This window comes from Cajanus cajan, chromosome 3 (assembly GCF_000230855.2).
Source record: "Cajanus cajan strain Asha chromosome 3, NIPB_CcT2T_4, whole genome shotgun sequence".
NCBI classification, from domain to species: domain Eukaryota; kingdom Viridiplantae; phylum Streptophyta; class Magnoliopsida; order Fabales; family Fabaceae; genus Cajanus; species Cajanus cajan.
Window position 1 is genome coordinate 19,611,276 of NC_138519.1, and position 20,340 is coordinate 19,631,615.

General features: G+C 38.8%; 4 protein-coding genes across 4 annotated transcripts; 1 reads left to right on the forward strand and 3 right to left on the reverse strand.

The window, feature by feature from the left end:
* Nucleotides 1–6,758: 6,758 nt before the first annotated feature.
* Nucleotides 6,759–7,358, reverse strand: LOC145956129 (uncharacterized). Its single transcript, XM_083071692.1, has one exon. The coding sequence runs from the start codon at nt 7,356–7,358 to the stop codon at nt 6,759–6,761; it is 600 nt and encodes a 199-aa protein (XP_082927818.1).
* A 3,354-nt stretch (nt 7,359–10,712) lies between these two features.
* LOC109788467 (putative UPF0481 protein At3g02645) lies at nt 10,713–11,987 on the reverse strand. The gene has a single exon (XM_083070642.1). It carries the CDS (start codon nt 11,955–11,957, stop codon nt 11,247–11,249), a length of 711 nt encoding a protein of 236 aa, XP_082926768.1. The 5' UTR covers nt 11,958–11,987; the 3' UTR covers nt 10,713–11,246.
* Nucleotides 11,988–12,433: 446 nt separating this feature from the next.
* On the forward strand, nt 12,434–13,648 carry LOC145956130 (uncharacterized). The gene is made up of 2 exons (XM_083071693.1): nt 12,434–12,883; nt 13,358–13,648. The coding sequence occupies exons 1-2, from the start codon at nt 12,434–12,436 to the stop codon at nt 13,646–13,648; spliced, it is 741 nt and encodes a 246-aa protein (XP_082927819.1).
* A 1,787-nt stretch (nt 13,649–15,435) lies between these two features.
* On the reverse strand, nt 15,436–17,868 carry LOC109788474 (uncharacterized). Its single transcript, XM_083070641.1, has 2 exons — nt 17,480–17,868; nt 15,436–16,188 (listed from the first exon to the last, which is right to left on the reverse strand). Exons 1-2 carry the CDS (start codon nt 17,785–17,787, stop codon nt 15,531–15,533), a joined length of 966 nt encoding a protein of 321 aa, XP_082926767.1. The 5' UTR covers nt 17,788–17,868; the 3' UTR covers nt 15,436–15,530.
* Between the last annotated feature and the right edge of the window lie 2,472 nt (nt 17,869–20,340).

Consider the following 20,340-nt stretch of genomic DNA (forward strand, 5'->3'; position numbering starts at 1 on the left):
GTATTTCTTGAGTTTTGTGAGGCATATTGTAGTGTGAAAGGTTTCCGCAAAGCACCTAAAATCTCCATAGTTGAAGATCTAATAGAGCTTGCTACGAGGTATTACTCATCAATCTCTTGTTCTATCTTTCTCTTCTTTTATTTCATATATTGCTATAATAAACGCAATCATGTAGATATCTTAGGGTTCATCGTGTAATTTAATTTTCATGTAAATAATCATTAATAAAAGGGATTAATATTTAACCTAATAATTCTTATTACGTTATCTTCATCATAGGGTACCGATTTAGGGTGTTTTAGGGGTGCTTAATACCTTCCCTACACGTAACCGACCCCCGAACTCAATTCTGGTTATCAAGGCCATTATTGGACTTTTTAAAAACCTTTTCTTTTTCCAATGTTTTGAGTAAAACATTGGTGGTGACTCCATGAACCTATTTTCAAAACTATTAATTAAGGATTAGTCTAGTGTCCGAGCACTCCTTAATTGATGAGATTTTCAAAAGGATGTCTAAATCATAGGTCGCAAGATCAGAAATTTTCAGGTTGCGACACCGAAGAGCAGAAGGACCTAAAGTTATTACTCTGCCTTCCTTGGCGCTTGCCAACAAGGGCTCTTATTAACTTGATTGAATCCCCCAAGTGGAAGAATGACTTAATAGGTGCGTCATCTGTCCTCTTTCGACGAAATTCATATTGATTTTGACTTACTTGTTTTTGTAGGAATTATGGTGACCAAGGGTGCTGATGAGCTGAATATTTGGGACTTGCTAGCCAGTCAGATGTAGCAGGCTAGGAAAAATGGGGTTGGCAGTAGCGGTTTGGTAGTTGCCCAGACTCCCCGAGTGTAGCAAGACAATCTAGTGCCTCCCTCTTTGGATCGTAAGCGCCGAAAGACGCATAAGGGGAAGAAGGTTGTTCAGGAGGGCCAAAAAACTTAAGCAGCTGACAATGCCTGAGATGACAACCCGGGACACCATCGTGGTGCCCCCACCTTGATGTCTCAGTTCTTCTTGAACGAAGACGTCTTGTTTGGATACCGTGTCCAAGTGGAAGTACTTTTGAGAGGTTCAAGCTCAATCTCTTGTGATTTTTCATCATCTCGCCATGGAGCCAGTCGGTAAGCTAATGTAGATGAGGCACAAGCTAGAACAGGCCAAAAAGGTATCGGCCAAAGCTCTTTCGACGATAGAGAGCTTGGTGACAAAAAAAAAGATCTTGTCGTCGAGCTGAACCGACTGAGGAGAGAGAATGATAATGTCCGACTAGAGCTCTAGAAGGCATCGAATGAGGGGCAGGCCCATCTAGAAGAGGCCGAATGGGTCAAGGCCGAACTGGCCAACTTCAAGGAGGTAGCCAAAGATCGTACTGTGGCATAATGTGAGGCTAGATTCCTTTAAGTTGTTCAGCAGGCAAAATCCTTTTGCCATCTTTCGGATGACTTTTAGTTTGATATGGGCCAAGACTTTTACCAAGGCACCTTCATGTCATTCGGTCAAATGCCAGAAGGAATCGAGCCCGATGCTGAGGAGCTTGCAACCACCACCACTACCGAACAGGTTATGAACGAGGATACTCTTGCCGACCCAAAGGATGATGGTGGAGTCGAGAATGATGACGAAGAGGAAGATGGTGAGAATCCCGATAATTAGGCTTTAGTGAGTTGGGTCGATAGAGCCTCTAGTACTTAGTTTTTGTTGTTTTGTTGTTGGCTGATAAAGGCCTTTCTATTAGTGGTTGTACTTTTGGGTCGGTAAAGCCATCTTTTCCTTTGAAATGCAAAGTGTCTTTTGTTGAAAAATTTGTAGCATTGATGCCAAACGGTGAGGGTTGAGGTAGAATTTGAAATTTTTCTAACTGAATTTGATCGCGAACCATGTGAACATCGACTAATTAATTTAAGCAAGTGTAGCTTTGGTTTCCTGACTAGTGCAAAAATACCATCTTGGCCGAATGAGTATATAAGAGGAAAATCCTAAGAGAATTCCAAAGCACATTCTTGGCCAAACGAATACTCGGGTGGAAATTCTTTTTTAGGGAAATTGAACATACGCCCTTGGTTGAGCAGGTCACCCGGGAGGGAAGCCTTTTTTGAGGGAAATCGATGGCATGTCCTTGGCTGAGCAGGTCACTCGGAAGGAAAGCCTTTTTAAGGGAAATTGAAGGCACGTCCTTGGGCAAGCAGGTCGCTTGGGAGGGAAGCCTTTCTGAGGGAAACTGAAGGCACACCCGTGGGTGTGTAGGTCGCTTGAGAGGGAAGCCTTTTGAGAGAAATCCCAAGGAACATCCTCAGCCGAGTGGGTCACTCGGGAGGGAATCCTTTTGCGCAAATTTTGAAGGCACGTCCGTGGTTGAGTGGGTCACTCGGGAGGGAAGCCTTTTGTGCGAATTCCGAAGGCACGTCCTTGGCCGAGTGGGTCACTCGGGAGGGAAGCCTTGTGATGTTTGAATAGTAGAGAAGAAAATGTTGAAATATTAATGAATTATATTTCATTGATTGGTGCCTTGTTAAAAACCTTGCTGGCCAAAACCCTTTTTCACGTTTTTATAAGGGGAGAAAAAATCGATCAAGGAAACGAGTGCACCCTTTATATACATCAACTTAAACTTGAATTACAAAAAAAAGTTTCAACTATAATAAGTCTTCAAGTGAGTGGAGTTCCAAGTTCTTGGGATGATCTTGCCCAAAAGCTCCTCAAGCTTGTATGCTCTGTTATGAAGGTTGTGTCGGATTCTGAATGGGTCGTCCCAATTGGCTACCAACTTGCCTTCTCAAGGGTTTTTCCTGGCTGACCCTTGGACCCTCCACACTAGGTCCTTCTTTAAATTCCCTCTTTGTAAGGGTGGAATTGAATCTTCGAGTCATTCTTTTCCTGCAAGCTTCTACAATTATTTGAGCATTGTTACGCACTTCATCAACCATATCGATTTCAGCACGAAGGGATGTGTCATTAGAATTCTCATCGAAGTGTAGTCAACGAAAGGACCCTTCTCCAACTTCAACCGGGATCATGGCATCGGTGTCGTATGTCAATCGAAAGGGAGTTTCTTTCGTGGTTGATTGAGGAGTGCATCGGTAAGCCCATAATACCTCCAACAACTCTTCGGCCTAAGCTCCCTTGGCGTCGACCAAGCATTTCTTCAGTTCCGTGAGGATCACCTTATTTGCAGTCTCAGCCTGCCTGTTTGTTTGAGGATGCTCTACCGACGTGAATTGGTGGCGAATGCCCAAATCTTGAAAAAACTTATTCAATTTTTGATCTGTAAATTGAAGACCATTATCCGTTATGATGGCGTGTGGGATACCGGAGCGTGTGATGATGTTTTTCCATAGGAACTTCTGAACCATGCCTACTGTGAATGTAGCAAGTGGTTTAACTTTAATCCACTTTGTGAAGTAGTCAATGGAAACCAAGAGGAACTTGCATTACCCTTTTGCGAGGGGGAATGGTCTGAGTATGTCCATCCCCCATAATGTAAATGGCCAAGGGAAGCTGATGCTATGCAGTTCCTCGACTGAAGCATGGATTGGGTTGCCATGTTTTTGACATTGGGAGCATCATTTGATGAATTGAACACAATCAGTTTTGAGGGTTTGCCAATAGTAGCCAGCCCTCATCACTTTGGCGGCTAAGGTCTTTCCACCCGAGTGGGATCCGCAAATTCCTTCATGGACTTCACTTAACACATAGTCTGCTTGCTCCGAGTCTACGCATTTGAGCAAAGGTGTTGAGAAACCTCTCTTGTAAAGTTCTCCACCAACAACCAAGTACCTAGTAGCTTGGGTTCGAAGTTTTTTGGCAGCCGATGGATCTGTTGGTACCTTACCTTTCGTGATGAAACATATAATCTCACTTATCCATGTTGCCACTAGTTGGGCTACTACAAGGCACTCAGTGGCACCAATGCTTGGAGTGGAAAGTTCTAAGTGAAGTGTGGTTCAGAGCTGTCCGGACTTGTGGCGCTGTTGGCTAGCCGAGCCAACTGATCGACCCTTTCGTTGTTCTCATGCGGGGAATGCTTCACTCTTACTTTGTCAAAATTCTAGCACATGCCCCGGAAGATGTGATAATAATTTAGTAGGTGGGCATCTTTGACTTGGAAAGTATCGTTTACCTGCTCCAAGATGACCTTTGAATCAGTCCAACAACTCAATTTCTAGACGCCTACTTCCTGTGCCAGCCCCAATCCTGCTAGTAATGCCTTGTATTCAGCTTGGTTATTTGATGCTTTGGATGCAAAATGCAAAGACTGCTCAATCGCCAAACCTGTGGGTCCTTCTAGGATTATTCCAACCCTGCTACCTTGATTATTAGAAGAGCCGTCTACATGCATTGTCCATTGACCGTTCTCAAAATTCCCTTTTGGCTATAGTTCATTGATGAAATCGGCCAATCACTGCAATTTGATCGGGTCTCTTGGTTCGAATGATATGTCAAACTCTAATAGCTCAATTGCCCATGCCATCATGCGCCCTGCCAATTCGGGTTTTCTCAAAACTTTGGCGATCGGGCAATCAGTGCGTACGATAATCTGGTGACGATGAAAATATTGTCGGAGGCACCAAGCTGTGTGAGCAAGCCCAAGCGCGACTTTTTCCAAAAGCTGATAGCTCTCTTTAGATTCTTGTAGCATCCGACTGACAAAGTAGACAGGCCTTTGTGTGTCTTTCTCTTGTACCAAAACTGAAAATTGCTTCGTTGGAAACGCACATGTATACCACCATGTCTAGGTGGGGATCAGGATTAGAGAGGGTTGGTGGTGTGTCGAGTCGCTACTTAAGCATACGAAATGCTTCTTCACAACTTTTTGACCAGCTAAATTTACTTGCCTTTTTTAATAAGCCAATGATGGGTTTGGCTATTTCGGCTAGGCAAGGGAGGAATCATGATAGGGAGGTTAATCGCCTAGCCAATTTTTGTACCTTCTTAATGTTTTGCGCGCTTCTCATGTGAATCACTGCTTGGCACTTGTCAGGATTGGCTTCAATGCCCCTTGTCGTATGTCAACATAAACCGAGGAACTTGCCACCATCTATTCCAAAGACACACTTTTTCATGTTGAGTCTCATGTCGTGATTGTGGAGTTGGTGAACACCTCGGCGAGGTCAATTGTGTGTTTAGCGAGGTCACTTGACTTTACAACCATGTCATCGACATACACCTCAATATTCTTACCAATCTGGTGCCTGAAGATTTTATCCATCAGTCTTTGATAAGTGGCCCCAGCGTTATTTAGGCCGAAAGACATAACGCGATAGCAATAATTAGCCGAATTGGTTATGAAGGCAGCTTTTTCTTTGTCCTGTGCGTGCTTTCGAATTTGATTATACCCCAAGTAGGCATCCAGAAAGGTCAACATCTTGTGTCTGGCCGCACTGTGTACTAGCCTATAAATGTTTGGTAATGGGTAAGTGTCTTTCGGACAAGCCTTATTGAGATTGGTGTAATCTGTGCACATTCTCCATTTATCGTTGGGTTTTTTAACCATGACCACGTTTTCCAAGCACGTCATGTATTGCACTTCCCGAATGAATCTAGCTTCAAGCAACTTGGCGACTTTCTCTTCTACCACTACCTTTCTTTCTGTTCCCATTTTTCTTTTTCGTTGAGTCATCGACCTAGCCTCAGGGCAGATAGACAACTTATGGCACATGAAGTTTGCGAAGAGGTCGCTGTTCATCATGATCACCTTACTTAACACCAGCCGATCATTTTCTTCTAGGCCGGCCCCAATGTACGTGACCTGAGATTGTATCGACCTGATCTGTATGGAAACTTTCTCTTCGATTGGTTCTACGTGTTCTTCGTTCACTAGTAGAAAATAAGTATATTACGTCACCCCTTTTACGTCGGAAATACGAAAATCCGACGTAAAAAAAATGCGGTGGCATTTTTGTAATTTTTGCGAACTTTTTTACGTCGCACCTGGTAAGGTCCGACGTAAAAAGTCCAATCTACGTCGCACCTTCCCAGGTGCGACGTAAAAAGTCCAATCTACGTCGCACCTTCCCAGGTGCGACGTAAATTTACGTCGCACCTTCCCAGGTGCGACGTAAATTTACGTCGCACCCTACCAGGTCCGACGTAAAAAAAGACGCAAATTTGAATAAGAGAGCGCGAGGCACACCGCGCGCATTCACTTTTCATTTTTTTCTCTGTAAACCCTCTTCCTCTTCGTTGTGTAAATCCCTCCGCCTCCTACTCCTTCGGTCCTTCCTTCCTTATAATTTTTCTATCATTCAGTCTCCGTTCATACGACAAAAACAAGCAGTTTGCGTTCATACGACTAAATGTGTATTTTGAACTTATTATGTGTGTTTCTTTATATATTTTGAGTAGGAACAACCAGTGGCTGAAGCCAAGCCTGAGGAGAACAGAGAAGAGAAGCGATTCTGGGAAGAAAAGCGATTTCTGGGAGGAAAACGCAGAAGAAAAGCGATTTCTGGGAAGCAGAACGGGCCGTTCTGCAAGGAGAACGGCCCGTTCTCCAAGCAGTATGGGCCGTTCTCCAAACAGAATGCCCCGTCCTGCAAGGAGAACGGGCCGTTCTCCAAGCAGAACGGGCCGTTCTGCTGCATTATTTTTCTTTTTTTTTTAAATTTTTACGATTTTTTACGTCGGACCTGGGTATGTCCGACGTAAATTTACGTCGGTTTTTGACCCCCGACGTAAATTTTACGTCTCCCGCTTCTACGTCGGACGTTTCCCTGACGTAAAAACCCCTAAATAACCGACGTAAAAAGGGTCTTTTGTACTAGTGGTTGTTCAATCTTGGGTCAAGATCCCAAGTTGAGAGGGATGCTGAAGATAATGGGGTTACTGAGTTAACCCATTTTGACCTGGGTTTTTCTTTCAAGGGAGTGATTCTTAAGCTGGCAAAGTAGCATTCTCGGGCGACCTTTTGGTCTGCATGAACTGTAAGGATCTTTCCTGTATCAGATGGAAATTTCATGGTTAGGTGAAGCGTAGAGACTATGGCTCCTAACGCGTTTAAAGATAGACGGCTAAGGAGAATGTTGTATGATGTATTGGCGTGTACCACGATGTACTTGACTTGGATATCTCGGTACTCCTCTTCATCAAAGAAAAACCAAGTAAAAAGCTTAATGTAACCTTTGGCGCTGACCCTTTCTCTTGAAAAGCTGACTAAAGGTTCATTATATGGGATCAATTCTTTCTCAGAGATTCCCAATTGCTTAAAGGTATTCCAATACAAGATGTCGGCCGAGCTGCCCTGATCCACCAATGTTTTCTTAATGATACAATTATGGATCTCTACACTGATAACCATAGGGTCGTCTTGCATGGGGTCGATCCCTTGGAAATTAGCATCTGTGAACGTTACGGTTGGCATCCTTCTAACTAACCTTACTTGAACCGAATGAACTGCCCGAACCGCTCTCAAATGTCTTTTTTGTACTGAAGAGATTGATCCTCCTCTTGTAAGCCCTCCTGTAATCGTGTTGATGACACGCCTATGCAACGTTTGGGGTTCTTCCTTCCTATCTCTTAATCGGCTGCGCTTGCGACGATGCCTTTGTGAGCGCTTTTGTTTGTATTGGTCATGGTGCTGAGGCTAGTAACCAGACCAAGACCAAGATGAGGTTGGCCGATCGAAATTTTTTTGGAGTTGCCCCTGCTTTATTAAGTCCTCAATCTTATCCTTCAGGGCTGCACATTCTTTGGTGGAGTGTCCACGATTGCGGTGATACTTCCAAGACTTGTTCATGTTAGTGTGCAGGAGAGTTGTGGCTCTCTTTGGAACTGCCAATATTTCTGATGCAAGGGCCTGCTTGAGCACCGCTGCCCGACTTGCATTCAAAGGAATGTAGTGAGAGTATTTCAGAGCACGCGCGAACTGTTATCAAAGTGTTATCTCCTTGTTTTGACTTCGGAATGGTTGTTCCACCGACTTCTCTATCTTGGCAACGTGTTCGCCTCGAGCTTGGTTGCAGAAATCAGCCATTTCTTCCATATGCATGTACTTGTCAACTCGCCTACGCAGGTCTTCCATGTCCATGGGGGATTCTTGCAAATGCTGTTGACAAAAAGCCCCAGTTTTAAGGTCGTAGTGAGATGGTGGAGTGCCATAGCTGGGTTAAGATTCCTGATTTCTAATGTTGCCTTGTTGAACCAATCCATGAAGGCCCAAAGTGACTTTTTCTTATCTTGTTGAATGCTGAAAATGACAGGGAAGTCAGTTGGTGTGGCCGACTGGTTGCAAACTGGATGGTGAATAGTGATGATAGAGTATTAAAATAATCAATCGAGTTGGTCGAAAGCCAAGTGAACCAACTTAAGGCCCAACTTTTTAAGGATGTCGGGAAAATTTGACATAGAGTAGTGTCATCAGTGGTACTCAATGTTACTTGTGTGAGGAACACGTCAATATGTTAATCGGGGTCCGTTGTGCCGTCGTACTTATCTATTGGAAGAGACTTCCAATGGTCTAGCAAAGGTGATTGCATGATGGGTGAGGTGAAAGGGTGTCGATGTACGCTAATCGGTTGGACACTGGTGGACCGACCGATTGTTGGGAGCTTCTCCGGTGCAATGGCCGAAGCGCGAGGATTCGAGGTGTGGATCTCTTGGGATTGGGAAGATCCTTGTGTCTATGTATGGGTTGGTTGAGTGGGCTTCCATGAGGGGTCTTGATTCTTCAAAACAACATTTTCAGCTTTCAAGGTCGAAAGTTCCCTAGCATCTTTCTCCCTTTGGTTCCTCATGTGGCCATCTCTTCCTTCAGTTGACAAACGGTCTCTAAAAGGTTCGTTTCTTCAACGACTTCCACATGGTCCTCTTCTCCCTCGGATTGGTGGTCTTTTGTGTTTGTCTTCCTTGTTTTTGCCATTGTTCTAACTTAGTCAATTTTTCTTCACAAAACTCTCTGTTCAGCCCCACGGTGGGCTCCAAAATGTACCCGTCTGAAGGGCACACTAGTAATTTTCTAGTAATCTGAAGGCTGAACGAGAGCTCCAAGAGAATAGTTTGGTGAGAGAGAGGGTACCTGTAAAAGGCACTCTGACGCTCAAGTCAAGATAAGCATGAATATCGATAGTAATCAATGAACAATGATGTTACCTCGAGATGTAAACTATTTATAGTAACATTAATGGGCCCTGCTAGGGATGGCAAATATACTCGTACCCGCGGGTAATACCCGAACCCGTCCCGACTTTGACATACCCGGTTTGACCGGGTACGGGTATGGGTACGGGTATGTACTTACCCGCCCCGTACCCGTACCCGTACCCGTCCCTGTTATCATTTTTAATTTAATATTCACTTTTAATTTAATTATATTAAAAAAATTTAATATTTTTTTTATGTGTGATTATTTATTATAATATGAGATAAAGAAATAACCTAATTATAATTATAATATAATAAAAAAATAAATTTAAAAATATCATTTTTTTTACAAAAAATAAAAAATAAAAAAATTGACGGGTACGGGTACGGGTACGGGTATACCCGATACCCAACGGGGATGGGGATGGGGATGAAAATCTATACCCGACGGATATATATGGGGACGGGGACGGGAATGAGTTTAACTTGCGGGGATGGGGACGAGTATCATGAAACCCGTACCCGCCCCGCCCCGTTGCCATCCCTAGGCCCTGCCCTCCATGGGCCTTGCTCTCTATGGGCCCTATACTAAGATTACCTGATTAGGTAATACGTCCTTAATTAACTTATGCGTGTAATTAACCCTTAATCGTTTGTTTAAGAATGATTACTAGATTCGTGGATTACTCTACTTGAAGCCTTTCAGCTATTGGGGGTGTCGATCGGGTGTCGGTCACCTGAAACAGTAAGTATTGGGTTGATATGATGCAATTGGCCGATGCGCTTTCGGGTAGGACAAACCGGTATAACCATTCACCATCGGTTATGCCGAATGATATGCCGAAAGGTATGACCGAACGGCCTTACCCATACAATTATTATTATTATAAAAATAACTTGGAGGATCTTATCAAGAATTACATCCAGCCAATCGAAGTAGCTTGATTCAATAAGGCTGTTGCACACTTTAGCACCCTTCGAAGATTTCACGATGTAACCGTATGATCATCACACATATGCAACTATTATTAATCCATATATTCAACAATATATAAGCCAGCTCTAGTACAAGTAAATGGCAAATGTAAGATTTACATTGCAATAGTTAATACAAATGTAACACAGAAAAGGCCTATAGCAAAATGTAACACAGAAAAGGTGGTTCAATATACAATTATCAGTTTAAGACATTTAGATACACTACTAGATTCTAATCTTTTAGCAACATTTTCTTGTATACATTTGTTAAAATATTACTATATATTAAATAAATATGTTATTTTGTAACACTTTTTTGAAAAATGTCATTATAGATAGAGTAACATTTTTTATTTCAATATTATTATTTCTAATTGTTTTCAAAATCAAAGTCCCATATTGATTAAAAAAAATTACATAAGTTATTTTGCAACATTTTTTTGAAAAATGTTACTATAATTGCTTCTAAAATCAAAGTCCCACATCGAGTCAAAAAATATATATTTCTCTTATATCTAATTATAACCCATAATTAAAGTGTCACATCGAATAGATTAATGATTCATAATGAGTATATATACTCATATATTTATATTTAAGATAAATGAAATTTGATATTATATATATTTTGTGGTGACTAACTAAAAATGTCTTTACCTAAAAACTTAAGGAACTCCTAGAAGTTTATAAGACATAGAAATATAATAATTGATAGTAATATTTAAATTAAAATTAATTATTATTTTATAAAGTTAACAAAATCTTGACAACATCATTAAAATGTTACAAAAATATTACTTTGATAACATTTAAAAAACGTTACCTAATTATGCAAAAATGTTATTAAAAGTTTTTAGCAACATGGGCTATATACAACATTTAATAATATGTTGCTAAAACAAATTAACAACATTTATACATAATTAAGCAACATTTTTTAAATGTCGCTAAATACCATTTGTGTTGAAGTGATAAATTTCATTAAAAACACTTTTAAAATAAATAAATAAAAAGAAATAACTAAAATAAATTGCTTCATAAGTTAAAATCAATTTATGTAGAACTAAAAAAATTAAAACAAGAGAGATTTATAATAATTTGAACATAAGTTTTAAGTTATGAAGAATTTTTTTTTCTTTTTTTTTTTTCAAAAATCATTTTATTGAAGAAAGTTTATTCAAACAAATACTTACTAAAATATTATATCACTAACACGGTAAAAGTTGAAGATAGTGAATACTAGGATAACAACCCCGACTATAGTAGAACTACTTCTCCAAGGGTCACGGAAGTAAACCCACCTTAATGTACCCATTGCCCACTTCCACTTGTTGTTGTAGTGTCCATTAACATCTTCAATAATTTTGTGGTAGCATGTTGAATCTGTCACTACATGTTTGCAAAGACCATTAACCAGATTTGTTAACTCTTGATCACACCCTAGTTCATGTACAATAGCTTCTTTCTCAACAAGCAACTCTGCATCATCTTTGGTGTGAATAAAAGAGTCAATTAGAGAAACATAGTTGCAAATGTAAGGCGCCTCAGGATAGTGACACTGCTCAAAGGCTATTAGGTTCCTAAGAACACATTCTGTTGTGTGGTCCACTCTCAACTGGGGGATTTGAAACCTAGCTTTGAACAACTTGCAACGTGGCAAGCAACCCAAGGAAAGAAACCAGCTGAAGAATCTCTTCTTCTTAAACTTTATGTCAAGTAAGCATCTATTATGAACCTTCTCAAAGCTTATCCCAGCCTCATTCAACTTTGTGGCAGTCCTTAGCAGACACTCCTCTTGAGAATGTTTTCTCTGGATTCTCAGTTTCTTAGGGAGATAGGAATTTCTAATTAGGTCAGTGAAATGTAGTATGTTCTTGTTCTCCCACTTGCATGGCTCAAACATGCTTTTTCGTTGATGAGGATGTTGGAAAATCTTAAATTTCTAGAGATTCCGAGATATCCGAGATATCCGAGATATCCGATTTAAGTTATCTGGAATTATTTGATTTATCTTTTGAGTTATTTTGTTTCAGATTAGATAAGATAGTTTTTTTGATAAGTTTTGATTTAATAAGATATTTTATTATCTTCTTGTTAGTTCAGTTCGTTGTAAAATAGCTATTTAAAGGCCATCTCTTATTCAATAAAAAAAACACAGTGAGTTGCTACGATCACACAATTTTTAGTATTACTCGTCTCTTAGTTTTTCTACAAATTGGTATCAGAGCTTTATGCTCTGAGTGCCGAGTGTGAGAGGAAAACAGTGTGCGCATGTGAAGGGGAAGAAAGAAGAAAGAGAGAGTAATGGCGAAGGTTGTTAATGGAATGACCGTACCACAACTGTCAAAGAAAACCAATTATGATAATTGGTGTTTACAGATGAAGACCCTGTTGGGTTCCCAAAGTCTATGGGACATAGTGGAGAAGGGGTTCCAAGAACCCAAGGAGGACGAAGACCAATCTGTGGCTCAGATTGCCGCATTGGAGAAGACACGAGTGAAGGACAAATCGGCTTTGTATTTTTTGTACAATGCCGTGGATGAGTCAGGTTTCGAGAAGATTGCAAACGCTGCATCTTCAAAGGAAGCATGGAAGATCTTGGAGGTTGCGCACAGAGGTAACCACCGTGTCAGACAGATCCGACTTCAAACTCTCCGAGGAGAGTTTGAGTGTTTGAAGATGGAGGATAAGGAACAAGTATCCGAGTACATAACTCGGGTGGAGAAGTTGGCTAACCAACTCGGAAGGAATGGGGAGCCAATGCCAGCAAGTAGAATTGTGGAGAAAATCTTGAGATCATTAACAAATGATTTCGAGAGTATTGCATACGTAATTGAGGAGTCAAAGGACTTGTCAGTTCTCTCAGTGGAAGAGCTCGCTGGGTCACTCGAAACCCACGAACAAAGGAGGAGGAAGATGAAGGGTACTCTTGATCAAGCATTACAGGCGCAACTTTATTTGAATGAAACTCGGAACACCCAGGGCCGAAGATTAAGTGGACAAGGACGAGGTGATCAAGGACGAGGCAAAGGACGAGGTGATCAAGGATGAGGTGATCATGGAGGTGGACAAGGACGAGGTGATCGTAGCCAAGGAAGTCAGCCAAGTTCAGAGGTGGAATGTTATAAGTGTGGCAAACTCGGCCACTACGCAAAGGAATGCAGATCGGAAAATTGCTACAACTGTGGCAAATACGGTCACATAGCAAAGTATTGCCGAGTTAAAAGCCAAAGTGAAGAGAAAGAGAAGAATCTTCTCACAGAAGAAGAGGACGAGGAAGCAGGAATTTTGATGATGACGCAGAGCTCGGAGACCAAGCTACGTCCAAGTTGTGCCTCTGAGGTTCAGCTAAACTTGAGTTGCATGGAGAGATCAGTAGTTGAGCTTCCAAACTCAGATGAGAAGTCAGAAGCCGAGCTTGATTCGAGTTGCTTAAACAAATCGGTCTGGTATTTGGACACTGGAGCGAGCAATCATATGTGTGGAGAAGAGAGTTTCTTCAACGAACTCATCAAGGTGAAGGCTGGATTCGTGTCATTTGGGGATGATTCCAAGGTGGCGGTAAAAGGGCGTGGAACCATCAGGCATATGTAGAAGGATGGACGAGTTGGAGAAATAAGGAATGTCTACTACGTTCCCGAGCTTAAGAATAACATCTTAAGCATGGGGCAGATGATGGAGAAAGGCAACTCGGTTCTGATGAAAGATCGAGTGCTTTATTTGAAGGACAAACATGATCGTTTAATAGTCCGAGTAGAGATGAAAAAGAATCGGATGTATAAACTGGAGCTGAACATCATTCAAAATAAGTGCTTAAAGCTGGACGTGAAGGATGAAGCCATGATGTGGCATTTTCGTTTTGGGCATTTAAACTTTGGAGGTTTGGCCGAGCTATCAAGGAAGGAGTTGGTGCACGGACTACGTGGTGTTAAATTTGACAAGAAGTTTTGTGAAGCGTGTGTACTCGGAAAGCATACAAGAACAAGTTTTCTGAACTCGTCCGAGTACAAAGTAAAGGAGCAACTTGGCCTGATACACACTGACTTGTGTGGACCAATCTCTCCTGCATCCTTCAGTGGTAACAAAAACCGAGTATACATAACTTCAAGATCTTCGGAAGCCTTGCTTACGGTCATGTTCCAGCTCAGCTCAGAACGAAGCTTGATGATAGGAGCAAGAAGTATATCTTGATCGGGTATGATGAATAGGCAAAAGCCTACAAATTGTACAACCTTGTTACAGGAAAAATTCTGGTAAGCCGAGATGTCCAGGTAGATGAGGAAAGCGAGTGGAGCTGGAGTAACTCTGAAGAGACTTCGGGGAACTCGAACTCTGAGAGGGAGAGATCGGAGATAATAGGGAGAAGCTCGGATAGGACCAATGAGCATTCCGAGAAATATGATGAACCTGAGCAGCTTAGAACTTGGAGCTTGCAAAACATCTACAACTCCACTGACGAGTTACATGTAGTATGTCTATTGACAGGAACAGAAGATATAAAGTTTGAAGAGGCGGTTCTTGATGAGAGATGGAAGAAAGCAATGGATGAGGAGATCAGATCAATTGAGAAGAGTGAGACGTGGAAGCTGACAAATTTACCCACAGGAGCTCGGCCAATTGGTTTGAAGTGGGTATACAAAAGGAAGACAAATGCAAATGGCGAAGTGGAGCGCTACAAAGCTCGTCTTGTGGCGAGAGGTTATAAACAGCAGAAAGGCATTGATTATGATGAAGTCTTTGCATCCGTGACAAGGATGGAAACGATTCGATTATTACTGTCCTTAGCAGCATCTTGGAGTGTCCAACATGCAGTTTGGCTTAGAAACTTGCTAAGCAAACTGGAAATTATGAAAGCTGAGAAAGTGTTGACCCGAGTAGACAACAGGTCGACAATCGAGTTAGCCAAGAATCCAATCAATCACGAAAGAAGCAAAGCTGAGCTAGTTGAGGAGTTTAAAGAAGTGATGAAGAGGGAGTTTGAGATGACCGATTTGGGCATCATGAAGTATTTTCTGGGTTTAGAGGTGGATCAAAGAACAACGGGTACTTTTGTGTCCCAAAAGAGGCATCGGCCACCGCGGCGTCGGGGGTGCTGGACGTCGTGTGGCTCGCGAGGCCATGGTACGCGGAGGAGTATCGCGCTCTGGTGGAAGAGGCATCAAAATGAAAAAAATTTAAGCTTATGGGGGAGTTTTGTTGGAAAATCTTAAATTTCTAGAGATTCCGAGATATCCGAGATATCCGATTTAAGTTATCTGGAATTATTTGATTTATTTTTTGAGTTATTTTGTTTCAGATTAGATAAGATAGTTTTTTGATAAGTTTTGATTTAATAAGATATTTTATTATCTTCTTGTTAGTTTAGTTCGTTGTAAAATGGCTATTTAAAGGTCATCTCTTATTCAATAAAAAAAATACATTGAGTTGCTACGTTCACCCACAACATTAGTATTACCTCGTCTCTCTTATTTTTTTTCTACAGAGGATAATAAGATATAAAGTAGTTATGGGCAAGCTCAATGAATCTGGTGGGTTTTTTGACATTGCTTGGGACAGTATCATATTCATGTAGTTTTTCCAACACTGTTATTGGAATCTGATTCTCAAGTAGCATCAAGTCACATTGGATGCTTTTGCTAACACATCTTTGAGTTACTAGATAGTCATTCTTATGTTTCTCCCTTTCTGCTTCTCGCAGAATCAGCTCCATGATGAACACTGCATCCAACCGCATCATGTGCACAAATTGCTCCTTGCTGATATTGGAGAATTTCTTTTGGTAACAACGGCGTAAGTGTTGCTCTTCTTGTTCAAGGAAGGTTGTGTAGTGCATTAAATTATTCTTATTCACTAGTCGTGCCTGAAAGGAATAATAGTATATGTGGTTCTGCTCTTGCATTTCCTTTAGTTCTTGTTTGTTGTGGTGCATAGGGCCAATTGAGATCAATCGAGGAGTGTAGGAAACCTCTTTCACCTTCAATAAAGTAGTAGGCACCTTGTAGATACACCATTCAGACAATAGGGAATGCTCATGAATTTGTTCTGGGTCTGGGATGTTGTCAACTATGTGTTCATAATCATATTGGTGTGTTGCACGTTGAAGAGAAGGCCCCACAAGTTCTATTTCACTGTCCCTGTTGACCAAGCACATCAACCATCAGACAAATGAATCACTTGTGTGTCTTACAAATTATGAGCCAACAATTTATTGCAATTTTATAGTATATTATAAAAGACAAAAAAGTCCCACATTCCCTTGTTTTGTATTTGAATACTAATTTTTATATAACAAGTATTTAAATTAGCCAGTAACGTTGGTGTCTTGGTGAGGCTTGCGTACTGTATGATTGTATAATTCGTTTTTATCATGATTTTGGCAACCAGCGACTGTGCAATTTTGTTATTTTCATCTTCTGAAAGTAGTTTTCATTTTCAAGATATGCTTGTTTTTTAACACTCCGACATTTTCGTTTAATTATTAAATATTATTTTTAATAAATGATGGGAATAACTTTTATATATAAATGTATTATATATATATATATATGTGATTTTATTAAAATATATTTTATTAATAATTGAGGGAAGGAAAAGAGAAGTACGGTTAAATGTTTTTATAGAATATATGAGTTAAGTTTTAAAAAGGAGAGTTTATCATGCTTTTTCTTTTTTATGTTTTTTATTTTTGTTTTTTATGCGTATGCGTATGCTCTAAAGAATGGGAAGAAAAATTTGAATTCGTGAGAAATAACCTCTAAAATTAACGTCATATATATAATGCTCATTAAGGTAACTGAGGGAGATAAGTGATGATGAGATTATGCAAGTTACCTCCTCCTTTCCAACGGAGGATTAATCTTGAATTACTGGCACTTTGAAAGAATAGTACCATAATTTAAGAGTTATGCAACAAGTAGATAAATTTCATAGTCTAAATACAATAACAATTATACTTTAAGTTCTTCATCAAGAATTCATTGAAGATGGAGACATTATTGACAAAAAATTTAAGATATGAATTCTTTAAAATGAGATGTTGTTTTTTCAAAATACAAGATAGGAGTTCCAGACAAGAATTTTCAAAAAATGAGAAATTAATTTCATCTCCTAAATGGTCTCAATGATCTCTTTCTGAAAAACACCTGCATAACTTCTTTATCATAAGAAATTTGGCTAGAACTTAACAGAATGATTATGCCTTCTCAAAAGGATTTGTAAACCATGACTGAGTCAAATTCATCAAATCACTCTAGAAATTATTGACAAACTTTAATAGTTAACCTAGTATCTACTTGGTTTGGACATTTTCTATTTTAATATTTTTACAGGGAACTGAAAAAGAAATGGTAATAAAAGTATATGTGATTGCATTTTAGAAAGAAATTGAAAGGAAAAAATAAAAACACTATTTTCTACATTTTCTACCTTCTGTTTATTGAAGTAACCACAGTTGAGCCATATTCTTTTTTGAAACTAACAAGATCCTGTAGTTCGTCAATGAGTTCCCGAACACGTTGGTCAAGTTCTGAATCTCTACCTTTTGCTTCCAACATCATGTTCTCAACCTGAAGAACAGTATTCGCAACTTCGTGTTTAACACCTAGTTGAGATCTCTCCACCTCCTCCTTCATGGTGGGTTCAGTTCTTCCAATGGCAGAAACATGAAGGTCTTGCATTGAATTGTTGTTTAGTTGTAACTCTTCAAGTTTCCATGAATTGCTGTGAAACTCCATTGTGGTCCTTGCTTAGCAAATTGCAGTTTTGCTTTTGTTTCTCTAGTCTATTCGAAAACCACTCCACATGCATTTTAATTTGGATATTGGTCCCCTACTTCAAATTAATTTAGAAAATCACAAAAACAAACATTTTTTGGACCACATGTTTGAGCACTATTATATCTTCCTAGTAATCCTCTTGATCTTCTTAATTATTTATAAAGAATATATCATATGAAAGTAAAGCATATTTAATGTTTTGAAAATAAAAAATATTTTTTTTTTAGAATGAGGATAATAATAAAAATCGACACTAAGTACGCATATAATAAGTTTTCAAACTACTAAATAGACTATAATGATTCATATTATTGAAACTAAGTACTCGTATAATAAGTTAATTTACGTGATCTTAGGTACATAAAATAAACTTTATTGATCGGTTGTTATCTGTGGAACATGTGTAATGTATCAAAAAGGTTATTCCTTATATTATAGAATACAATAGATAGTCGACAGGAAGAAAAAAAATGATTTTTTGAGCACGCGTTGATAAATTATCCACTCAGGTTCTATATAATCAATGTAAAAACAAAAAAAAAAATGGCAGCAATTTTGAAACTAAATACAACTTTTTATATCTATTATTGTTTAATTAATTTAAAAGATAATATTTTACATCGGTTTAACTTTTAATTGATGTAAAAAGTAATTTTTATTATGTTAAAGAAACAATCAATGAAAAAAATTCAAAATTATAACTAGTGTTATAAAGAAAAGAAAAACAGAGAGAACAAAGAAGACAATATGAGATGGAGAAAAGAATCTGATTTGTATATTATCTTTGAGAGAGGACTAACCTATTTATAAATACATATGGTAACTAAACAATTACACAATAAAGAAAATAATACATAACGAAAATATAAATGGTAATGATTGATAATGAATATTGACATCCACTAATTAAGCCACTAATTATTATTCATAACACTCCCCTTGGATGTTCATTATTTAGAATGTGCCTCGTTAAAACCTTACTAGGAAAAATCCAGTGGGATAAAAATTTAGTGAAGGAAAAAGAGTACATCATTCATAAATATTTTTTTCTCCCCCTTATGCATACAATATTTAAGACGACGAAGTCCAATCTTGTGTATCAACTGTTCAAAAACTTTTCTTAGAAGTGACTTTGTAAATAGATCTGTTAGGTTGTCACTTTAGCGGACTCGTTGAACATTTATATCATCATTCCTTTGAAGATCATGAGTAAAATTTTTTTTTGGTAGAATATGCTTTGTTCTATCTCCCTTTATGTATCCATCTTTCAATTACATGCAGCATTATCTTCATATATAACTGTCAATATCATTTTTCCATAAGATAAACCACAAGTTTCCCGTATGTGTTGAACACAAATCTTAGCCAAACACATTCACGACTTGCCTCATGTAATGCTAAAATTTCAGCATGATTAAATGAAGTGGCTGATATGGTTTGTTTTACAGATCACCATGAAATGGCTGTACCACCACTTATAAACAAATATCCTGTTTGTGATTTACCATTATAAGGATTTGACAAATAACCTACATCTGCATAACCAATTAGTTCTGGTTTGGGAACATTTAAATATAATAACCCCATATCCATTGTACCTCTAAAATAATGAAGGATTTATTTAACTCCATTCCAATGTCTTCGTATAGGTGAAGAACTATATATTGCTAACAAATTAATAGCAAATGCTATATCAGGTCGTGTATAATTAGCAAGGTACATTAGTGCTCCTATAGCACTAAAATATGATACTTCGAGACCAAGTATTTCTTCATCCTTTTTTGGGGTCTAAATAGATCTTTGTTAACATCTAAAGATCTTACAATCATGGAAGTCCACAATGAATGTGATTTGTCCATATAAAACCCTTTAAGCACCTTTGTTATATAAGCTTCTTGATGCACAAAAATCCATTTTCTAAGTATTCAACTTGCAGTCCTAGACAAAATTTTGTCCTTCCTAAATAAACTATTTCTTTTGAAATTCTTTCTTTAAGCAATCTATTTCTTTTGAAAGATCTTCAAGAGTTCCAATAATGTTTATGTCATCTACATAAACTACAATTATGAGAAATCTGTTTTCAGATCTTTTTATAAATATACACGGACAAATTGGATCATTTTTATATCCTTCTTGTAACAAGTATTCACTTAGTCGATTATACCACATGCGACTTGATTGCTTTAGCCCATATAGGGACTTATTCAATTTGATCGAATAAATCTTCTCTATAAATTGCATCTTCAAGAAAATTAAATCCTTCTAGGGAGTTTCATATAAATGTTAGCATCAAGAAAGCCATATAAATATGTTCTAACTACATCCATTAGATGGAAATTAAGTTTTTCATGTACAACCAAACTAATTAAATATTGAAAAGTGTTTGCATCCACTACAGGTGCATATGTCTCTTTAAAATCAATACTAGGTCTTTGTGAAAAACCTTGAGCAACTAGCCTTGTTTTGTATCTCATAATTTCAACGTTTTCATTTTTGGTTTTGCACAAAAAC

Excerpts from the sequence above, each read along its gene's own strand:
- LOC109788474 (XM_083070641.1), bottom strand. The coding sequence starts at position 17,787 with ATGGAGTTTCACAGCAATTCATGGAAACTTGAAGAGTTACAACTAAAC. Across the intron at positions 16,189-17,479 it reads GTTACTTCAATAAACAGAAG|GGACAGTGAAATAGAACTTG; the intron begins GTAGAAAATGTA and ends CTTGGTCAACAG.
- LOC109788467 (XM_083070642.1), bottom strand. The coding sequence starts at position 11,957 with ATGTTTGAGCCATGCAAGTGGGAGAACAAGAACATACTACATTTCACT.
- LOC145956130 (XM_083071693.1), top strand. The coding sequence starts at position 12,434 with ATGAAGACCCTGTTGGGTTCCCAAAGTCTATGGGACATAGTGGAGAAG. Across the intron at positions 12,884-13,357 it reads ATTTCGAGAGTATTGCATAC|AGCTCGGAGACCAAGCTACG; the intron begins GTAATTGAGGAG and ends ATGATGACGCAG.
- LOC145956129 (XM_083071692.1), bottom strand. The coding sequence starts at position 7,358 with ATGCCAACCGTAACGTTCACAGATGCTAATTTCCAAGGGATCGACCCC.